Source organism: Pleuronectes platessa, chromosome 15 (genome assembly GCF_947347685.1).
Source record: "Pleuronectes platessa chromosome 15, fPlePla1.1, whole genome shotgun sequence".
Classification (NCBI taxonomy): Eukaryota; Metazoa; Chordata; class Actinopteri; order Pleuronectiformes; family Pleuronectidae; genus Pleuronectes; species Pleuronectes platessa.
The window spans coordinates 8,775,293-8,785,847 of NC_070640.1; the positions used below are offsets into that span (position 1 = coordinate 8,775,293).

The following is a 10,555-nucleotide window of genomic DNA, read 5'->3' on the forward strand; positions in this document are numbered from 1 at the left end:
TGTGGACCACATGGTTATGATACTGAGATTATCACAGGAAGAGAATGACAGGCTCGGATCATCTCAGCCGTGTGCATGTGATTCACAGTAGTGATCTAATCTGAGGGGACGGACGGGAGGAGGAGGGAGGCCACTCCTCTACTACTCAGTAAACACCCTGCCACAGTCATCCCCCAGGTGGCCTGCAGACAGGTTGCTCAAAAGCAAATGAGGCCCTGAAGGTAGAAAAGTGGTTTGGTGTGAGATTCACAGAAGGCCTCCAGCTGCAGCCATAACAACATATAAGTTCACAGCTCATCATGAGGCCCTGCCCTGCTGGTCTAACGTCAGTTTATGAGTGTATTATCCACTATAATAATTCACAATAATAAAAACAGCAGGTGATGACTTACCTTAAAGTTATCGGCTCAGTATGTGTAGAAAACAAACCCCATATCAATGGTTGTGTTTTCAGGAGATGAGGCTCCAGACTGGTTTGCTTCCGGAGAAATCTCATAAATTACATCATCTTTTGTAAACGTCCCTCTGGTCTGTGGTCAGTGTTTTAAGGTGGAATCGTCCGGCTGTGTGGTGGTGATGGTTAAAGGAAGCAGAGCGGTGGCTGTGTCCGTGAAGATGTGCTGATGAAATGGCAGCAGGACACAAACAGCAGCATCACACATCTCCCCCTCGCCCTCATCAGCACCATTACCGTAACTGTACACAGAGAGGCGCAGCAGCATCAGCAGAGCTCACGGTGAGGCCTTCACAGACTGTGGGAACAAAAACACATGAACATGGGTTGAGTTCTCTATAAAAGGATAAATACAAATGTAGACTCAGTAAATAATACTCATTCTATTTTACATCAGCATTTTACAAACTGTAATTATTTTAACTCACTTTAGATTTAAATAAAATCATTTTTCTGCTAAGAATATCTATACTATTGTAAGGATTCAACCTTAAAAAACCTTGATGAACATAAGTTATGATTTGGTGCCATAGAAATAAAATTGGATTTGAGTGTTGTCATTTAATGTTGGTACTAGTGTTCATTTTTAAAGTTTATCCAACATTCAGAAAAGAATAAACATGCAGTGCCGTGCATTAATGTAGGCTACAAAAAAATTACACATGTTGCTGTATTACATTCACTGTGAAGTTTTGAGGTTATTGTACTTTACTGTAATGTTTCAACTTAATACTTCAGCCTCTACATATGAAGATTAAAATATTATATTTGGTTTTAGCCTTAATATTTAAAGTTTAGACATTAGAGATGAAGAACTTGAAACCATGTTATGTGATTTTAATATTTGTTTTCATTGGCCTTTGATTAATTTGTGATTTAATGCTTATTGATATTTCAATGCTTTTCATATATTTTCCACGGGTTGAAGATCGTACTGTGTTCTAATTTTTATACTGTTTTTATTTGTAATAAGAATATGCTTCATCCTTGATCATTAACTGGTAACCAAACTAATGTAATCCCAACCATATTTAAAGTTAATGGTTGTATTAGCGCAGCCTCCAACACATTTGATAGTCAAATACTGGTAAGACCTCAATGTATATGTAATAATTGTGTCATTGTGTAATATACAAGAGGGTAGTCAAGTTTACATTATGAGTATTTTTCTAAAACACTTTTTTATTTTTGCTTTAGTTCATTTTTTAATACTGGTCTGTAAATGTTTGTGGTAAAGGTCCTAATAACATCTTTCTGCCTGAATGTCTTCTTTACGATGAGTACTTGAACACACCATCTGCTATGAACAGCTGTATTGAAGTTGCTCACAGAGTGAACTGCTTCAGACTGAGAAGAGAGGAGGACTTCAGAGGTCACTGCATTATATTTGAGAAGAAAGGAAATGCCCTATTTATAATATTTTTCTACTTTCAAGGACTTTACTTTAACTAGTTCAGTAGTTTTGGTTCTTTGACTCAGTATCTGAGTTTTTCTTCATTATACTGAGAAGGTTGTTCTTCCTTCAGGGCTGCAGCCATGCAGCAGGAGCTGTTGTTCAAAGTGTTGGTCATCGGGGACCTGGGGGTCGGGAAGACGTCCATCATCAAGCGGTACGTCCATCAGATCTTCTCCCAGCACTACAGAGCCACCATCGGGGTGGACTTCGCTCTGAAGGTGCTGCAGTGGGACCACGACACAGTGATCCGGCTGCAGCTGTGGGACATAGCAGGTCGGTCACACTTTGTCAAAGGTTTATTACACATCAGGTGACTGTTACAGCTATGTGTGTTTGTGTTTGTGTGTGTGCGTGTGTGCGTGTGTGTGTGTGTATACTCATTTCCAGCATTAACACTGACCTCAAGCTTGATCCTAATGAGGCTAAACATCACTTCTGAGGTCCTGGCTAAAGTTAGGCTTAGGGCTGGAGTAGTCACGGTCAAGGTTAGAAATAAGGTTTTGGTTAGGGTGTCCACAATGAATGAAAGTCAATGCAAAGTCATAAAGCGAGAGCTGTGTTTCAGCTTCAGCATCTTGTAAAAGCTACTTCTATAAGGGTTTAGGAGCCTTTTTAGGAGAGTGAGCACATGTTACATAACAACATAAGGACTAACTGGAGAGTGCCGGTAGATATCTCAGTTTATCATGCAAATCCCTGAAAGTTGTGTTGTCTTGAAAATGATTTCCAGAGCGATCGCCTCAGCATCTGAAAACAAAACCGGATAAATAGAAATGAGCCTCTAACACAAACTAAACATGAGAGGATGAAGTGAGCGATGTGAACTCCCAGTGAAAGAGTGTGACAGTGGTCCCTCCCCGTCATTTCATGTCTGGTTGAGGAATGTAGATCTTGTGGCTGACCATGACTCAATTGACCCCATGGTCATAATATCACATGACGGTGACTACTGTAGAATACACACCCACACACATACACACATACACACATACTCTTATACCTGTCAATAATGAACGTGTTGATTTCATTTTCTGGATCTTTAAGGTAGCTTCACATCCAGCATTACATGTGTGTATGTGTGTGTGTTTGTGTGTGATGCCTCCCAGGACAGGAGCGGTACGGGAACATGACTCGTGTCTATTACCGGGAGGCGGTGGGAGCACTTGTGGTGTTTGACGTATCGAGGGCCTCTACGTTCGATGCTGTGCTGAAGTGGAAAGACGACCTGGACTCAAAGGTCAGATCACAGCTCTGTGAGCTCCACCCATCGGTGGTCCACATTTGGCAGAGAGACTCAAACTCTCCCTGTCTCTCTGCGCCTTTTTTAAAGTTGTAAATGAAAAACCATACTGAACATACCCGCACAAGCTGGGCCACCACCACACACTTCAACAATTCATGTCAAGGTTTTGTTCAAAGTAAGCTTAATGTTCATGGTTGTATAAGATTTAGTTTTAGTGAAAAGGAAAGCACATGTTTTTCTTCAAGCACTGGCATTGAAAGCAGTTGGTGATGCATCATCCACTTTACAGTTTAGTCCCATTCAGGAGCTGCATCCCAAGGACTCAGTCGACAAAGACCACATCTACTTTTTTACTCCTCCGCCTTAGTGGACTGCAAATTCAGAACAGAAATGAGACGGCAGATTTGGATGATTTTCTAATTGTGTCACCGGCTTGTCCGCCCCTTGCCATGGCCATAGCTTGTTCCCTTCGTCATCACAACGAATCCTGGACGGACTGAAAGGGGTTCCACTTGTTGGATCTTTTGTTGCTCTGGAATTGAAGGCTCTAGAATTCTCTGCCAGGGTTGAAGGAGCCTTTGAAAAGGGACAGCCTATAAATGAGATACAATCAATCTTCAAATGCAGCCATCGAAGGATGCAGCCCCATGAATTGGGAAAAGGCTCAAATATGAGCCTGTTGTCCTCCTCTCATACATACCTCGGAAAAATGAAAGAGAATTTAGTTTTGCTTAATTTCTGGATTCCAACGTGTTTCCGTTTGCGATAAAGAATACTTTGATAAAGCACAAGGTTAGACGAAGGGTAATTCGTCAAATGAAAATCTAGCCTAATGCAACACAGACGTAGGACCCATATTTTACTACACTGATTTGTTTATCTCTTAATACTGTCACTAAATGGTCAAAGTATCATATGTTGTCGGAATTTCAGAATTTCTGATTGTATATTGTACAGAGGGAAAAATGTAAGTAGAAATATGACAATTATAATACTTTTGGTAATGCTGAGGGGGATCTGGTACAGATTCATTTTCAATTCCTCTGTTTCTGAAAAGAGAGATGTTAATGCTGTGCCAACTAAATCTAATTTTGGTTCTTATTTTGTTTGTTTATTTATTAGTAATTTGGATGACTTGAAGTTTTTTAATAAGATTGAGAAGTGTTTGTAGAGGAGTTTATAATTCCCCTGTGTCTCCTTTGTTGGTTTGTTTGGCCTTTGCAGAGAGATGCACTCTACTGAATGCAATTCTAGGTATTTATGATTCATATTAAGAATTTAGAGGAATATAGTTCACCTGTGTGAATCACTGTAGCTGTCATGGCGTTGTTGCTATAGCTGCAGCGAAAGCAAGTAACACGTCAATGTTGATTTCACATCTTGGCTCTGCCTGCTGCCTCCAAGTTACTGAAGGTTTACCTTTCTGAAACTGGCAATTCAGAACAATTAGGGAGCAATGTTCCTGTTGAATAAGTCAAAACATTATTTGTTTCATTTCCTAAGCGAACAATGCCACAAATCCCTTCAAGTAAAGATGCACTGAAAGACATGTGAAGATTATCTGGTTCCTTGCTTTGACGGATGACTTCTCACGACATCTTTCGAATGTGGCCGTTCAGAGAAGGGATAATTACTTTTGATCATTCTGACACCTTTATGTTTACAGGACTAGGAAATACACAACTAAAGGTAGATAAGACAAGTGTCATACCCATTCATTTAATGGTTAAACCTTTGGCCTGTAAGGAAGTTGCACTTTTCCACAACCATCACGTAACCCATCCCTCTTCTTTCTTAAGGTGACTCTAAACAATGGGAGGCCAGTTCCCGCTGTGCTCTTGGCCAACAAGTCCGACCAACTGGGTTCCCAGCAGCCCAAACTCGACTCCTTCTGCAGGGACAATGGCTTCGTCAGCTGGTTCGAGACCTCTGCAAAGGTACAAGAGGGGGAACCTTGGGAAGTAGGAGGCAGTCACTGAGGGGAGTGGGGACAGGCGTCAGTTACTGTAGCTGGATTTCTGTCAAGGTGTTTTGACTTGTTCCAAAAAGTCAAATCACAGGGCAAAGAAATTCAGAGTTAAATCAATGCCATAGTGATATTTTGCATTGACTTTGATATATTAGATTGGTTGGGTTTCTCTTTAATATTGAAGGGGCTCAACCTTATTATGTTAAGTGCCTAAAAGGGAGAGTTCACCAAGAAAGGATATTCACTCATTATCTATTCACCACTAAGCCTAAAAGTCCAGCAGAAGTAGCTAAGTTAGCAGACGTTAGCATGTGCGATGGTCCCTAAACGCACCTCACTGGAAGATATCAGTGGACCTTGAGGTTAAAACACGATGTCAATGACCTCGTCTCGACGGACTGGGATATGAATGTTGGGGCTTGAGGACACATGGATGTCACCACACGAGCAGTATGGTGTCATGTTGTGTTTTTTCTGTTCTTTTATTACGTCTGAAGATTTGTTCTCCATTGACTTCAATTGTATTGGATTCTGCTCTAACACTGTTTACCCCTGAGACTCCTAAAGTGTTCTGTGGACTCAAACACTTGCCGGTGGGGTTTTTCACTGCTGACACTAAAAGTAAGAGAACACTATTTGAGAACGAGAGGGACGTCTGCAGTCTGGTGTGAATTATTCCTCTGGTCTTCCCCCCCCTCTCGTGTGGGACCTGTCTAATGAGTTACGCACCAGAGTGCAAGTCAGAGACGGCAGCGCTGGTTGGGGAACATGAGAGAGCTCAGCACACAGGTCAGACAGATTAGCACACAGAGCAGTGTGTGACATCCCGGCTTCTAATTAGTTTTGTGGGCAGTGTCCAAAAAAAAAAGAAATGACCAAAATAACCATAGAAAAAAGAACAGTTTTATGATCGGAGCCACAGGACGCTTGCTTCTCTACAGCAGAGAAATCCTGTAATGTGACAAATAACACACTGGTTGTTTAACTGGCCGCCTGGAAAAAGAAGGTTTCAATAGGGAGGAAATTAAGATAAACCATCAATTCTGTGATGTTCTGGTGTTAAAGCTAAAATACTTCTGGAAAAGGAAATAACTCAACGAACCTCATAGAATATATGATTCTGAAGCAATAATTAATTTCTCTCAAACCTGCAACAGCTTCACTTGGTTCTAAAATGTGGACAATGTGACTTTTTTCATAAGACATGATGTGCTTCTGGTAAATAAATATATAACTGCAAATCCTTTAAATCATTTGGGGTCTGTGTTCCTGTATTAAAGCGAGTGGAGAGTGTAGAGGCAACAGTTTGGACTGAAACACTGGACTGCTCAGTTTCCTTCACTGAGCAGTGGCCGCTGTAGTAGCAGAAAACGTACATGACCTGTTTCCATGTGTTGTTTTTTTCTTGTCACAGGAAAACACAAACATCGAGGAGGCGGCCCGCTGCCTGATCAAGCACATCCTGGACATAGAGGAGAGTCCGATGTCAGAGCGAGACCCCAGCTCCCTCACCCTGTCCGGATACGCCAACGCCACCAAGGATCACCTCAAGTGCTCGTCATGTTCGAAATGGTGATGAGTCTCCGCCCAAACCGAGTAGATAACAGCTGTGAGGCCACAGAGAGACGTTCAGCTCAGGGACATTATTCCAAAAGATTCATAAAAATGTGTTGTTATTTAATATTTAACCAGAACTACTCAACTCTTTAGTCTTTAGTCTTTTTGTCAGAAACCGAAACGTATATTTCACAGCCATTGTTTGCCTTCCTTTTCCACCACAGAATTTTACAGTCTTATTTTATTTATATAAATATAGTATTATAAATAGGCTACATATCTTAATGTTTAATAAATCACTACATTTGTAGAAGAAATTCTGGTACACATTGTGTTTGATGTGCTCAGTTTCTGCATCCTTCTTCTCTTGCTTTGAACATATCTGCCACTGTGACTCTGACATTTGGCTGAAGTGACAGCTCCCGGTGAGGATGTTTCTGTAGCTCTTACATAACTTGGACAAAACAAAATCCACATTTTGACATTTTGATCTGTGGTGTGCACACAGACATATTCAGTCTTCTTGTTTTCTTTGACCTTTACCTCCGCCCACCTTAACGCCATCTTCATCAAGTCAAGGTGGAGGAAATTAAATCTTTAAAGTCACGAACAAGGACATAACTACAGGTCTGACCATGTATAGTGTGGTTTATCTGGACTAAAACACACAGATCAAAGTGTGAGGGTTGTACCCAGCGAACACCTGAGAAGTGATGATGTCATGAGAAGCTGAATTTGAACCACAGACTGTAACGACTGACCAAACCCGCTATCCAGAAATGAATCCAAAGTATCCTGGATATGAACGCTGCCATCTTGGACTGATTTTATTACCTTTTGCACTTTCATTACGTTATAGCTTCATTTATAAATTGATAAAACTTAATGCTTTTTCTGCTCATCAGTCTACACAAGTAAGTAAAATGATCAAGAGAGAAGCACATGGCACAGGCCAGCCCCCAAAACATGAAATATCATTATCTTCTACCTGAGTAAAAAGATGATAGATAACTTGATTCATCAAATCGTCTGTATGAAGTGATGGATTTCCCAACAATTACACAAGATGAATAAGAAATTACAAACAGAGACGTAAAAAACGACATCAGAAAGATAAAACGTCCCCGAAGTGACGCAGCAGGATCCCAGAGAGACACAATCAGGGCTTCAAATTTGCCTTGACACATTTTCTCCAATCTGTGCTCCCTTCCTCTTCTGAGTGTGTGCCCCAGTTTGCACATGTTCTCCCCCTCGTGCTTTGAATTATTTGGCGTGTTCCTAATCTTGGCTTAACCGGTTCCGCTGGGTATTAACCCAGTAGGGTTTGGGCAAAAGTATGTTGTCTAATGACTTGGGGACTATGTGTGGACTCAGAAAGTGAACTAGCCCCGAGTCTGTCACCACAAAGGTCATACCACACTATCTCTCTGCTGAAGATCACAGACGTATTGTACCACCTGAGTAAAGAGCATGCATTGTGTGCATTGATAACTGCCCTGGAAATATGTGAAGACGTTTTCATTCACGCTGATCATAAACCGATGGGCTGGAAAATCAGGTTTTGCACGATGCAGAGGAAAGAAACTCACAGGACTCCTTTACAGTCGGAAACAAACATGTGGAGATAACGGAGGAGAAGCAATTTAGCAGATATGTCCATTAAATTAACAATGTAATTAGCTGATAAAAGCTAAACGCTATTAGCAAATTGAGTATTCCTTTAATTAGAACAGCCCTGATGAAGTATCGAGCCCTTCACCAAGTCTCTTGGTTTCGTCCAGCGCTTCTCAGTCCTCTCATGATATAACATTGTATGCGTTTCACTCAGTGGCAACATCTATGTTCCAAAATGAAAGTAAATTTTGTTAAAATGACTTTACAGCAAACCTGATAACTGCTGAATGATTTCTTGGTATGAGGCGTCGTCTTTCTTTTTTCATTTCCAGTGAAGAACCTGATCTGTGGCGCTCAGAGACCACAGAACATGCAGCCTTCGTGGAGTCGGCCTCGAGTGTCATTTCATATTCCATGTTTTCAAATTAGGCATCTGCTTTATGTTTCATTTCGCTCCCTTTGATGTGTAATAGCCCGGCCTTGTACCGCAACACATTGGAAACGGCGTTCTCTGCGGATCCAGACGCCATTCAATAAAAATGTACTGTATATGTGGTTCCATATATAACACTGCACCACACATCTTCAAGGTCCATATATCTGTATCTTTGTAAAATATGTGAACATTAACACAATTTTGTGAAGTCCTATTGGCGCTGGGCACTTTCCCATTTTGCCTGTGCTATAATTGATCATTGTGAGAATCAAAATGAGTAAAGGTTTATATTTTTTTACCATTTTACATTTTCAGAAAGAAGTAGAAATGTTGAGATAATCATTTTGACTTGAGTCTCGTCATTTTGACCAAATTCTTGACATTTCGACCATATTTTAGATGATTCAATTTAAAAATGTTGACATTTCAATAAATTTTTCACAACCTTTTCACCGTTATTCGTGGCATTCTGACTTGATTGTCGACATTTCAAATTAATATTTGAAATGCCAAAAAAGATCATCTTCTGATTCAGTTTGACTTTATTCTGAACATTTCAAATATGTTTGACAGTTCGACTTTATTCCCAACGTTTCATTATTTTTCATAACATTTCAACTTCATTCTTGAAATTTCAGCTTTATGCTCGACATTTTACCTAATTCTGGACGTTTTGACTTTATTTCAAACGTTTCAAACTTCATGACGTTTTGAGGTAATTATCGTCAATCTGCATTTCCACAATATTCTTTAAATGCAAAAGGGGGAAAAAATCCTCCTCCTCCCATCTGTCTCCTGCTGCATTTCACATACAACCTGATGTGTTTTCATTAATATTCAAGTGGCAGATATGAACGCACCTTGCGATGACATGGATTAGCCTCAGTGTGTCAACATGTCATTGGCCAGCAGGTACTCGGGGAGAGTTTGCATTGAGGTGATGAACCAGCTGATGCTGCCCCCCCCCCCCCCCCCCCCCCTCGCCTCGAAAACCCGGGGCAGCCTTCTGCTTTAAGATGCCCTCCCCCGGACCCGAGAGGTGGCCCAATCGCCCTCCTTTCCCAGTCACCTGATTCATGTACTGCCATTTTACGCACAAGTTTGACTGATGAAACAACCCGGTGTTGGCCTATCGGAAACCTGAACACAGAAATACACCCTTTTGTAAGAAGATGAGAAGAACTGGATAGAGAGAAGAAGAAAAAAAAAAGAAAAACCCGGCGGAGGGCTGTGTGCAACCAGCGCGGGGAGCTGTGAGGATCAGACTGGGGGGGTTTGCGCTGCGATCTGTGCGCACGTTCAGAGGAGGAACCGGGTGAAGAAGAAGAAGAGGAGGAAGAAGAAGAAGAAGAAACGAAAGAGGGGGGGCGGAAGGACAATACTGGTTCTTTCTTTTTTATCGTCTGTTAGAAATGACGCTTCACTCGTAGGGGATGCCGCATAGATTTGATGATAGTCACCGGTAGTCGGCTGCGATTGTTTCGGATTCAATCCTCGTTCGGGCGCATCCTCCGGCATCTCGCCCTCTGGCAGCGGCTGTTTCAGGGACTCCACATTGTCTTATGTGCAGGATCATCGGATCGGACATTGATTTATTCAGGGGGTTATATTTGATTTCTGCGGCCGGACCCTCCTCATGCCTTCGACTGCATTTTGAATCGCTTCCCTGGATGTGACCGTCTCGCGCTGAATTTTGGCCGCCGCATGAATTCTCCCACCGGATCCTGGTCTGTGTTCTCTCCGCTGTCCTCCTCCTCCTCCTCCTACTCCGACACCCCCCCGATCCTCGCAGAGGGCACTACCCTCCTCCCTGCCGCTAAAGACAT

At 41.7% G+C, this 10,555-nt stretch overlaps 1 protein-coding gene across 1 annotated transcript; it reads left to right on the forward strand.

The window, feature by feature from the left end:
• The first annotated feature begins 1,756 nt into the window (after positions 1–1,756).
• Positions 1,757–6,698, forward strand: LOC128457399 (ras-related protein Rab-38-like). The gene is made up of 5 exons (XM_053442066.1): positions 1,757–1,826; positions 1,965–2,183; positions 3,017–3,147; positions 4,953–5,090; positions 6,537–6,698. The coding sequence occupies exons 1-5, from the start codon at positions 1,757–1,759 to the stop codon at positions 6,696–6,698; spliced, it is 720 nt and encodes a 239-aa protein (XP_053298041.1).
• Positions 6,699–10,555: the final 3,857 nt, after the last annotated feature.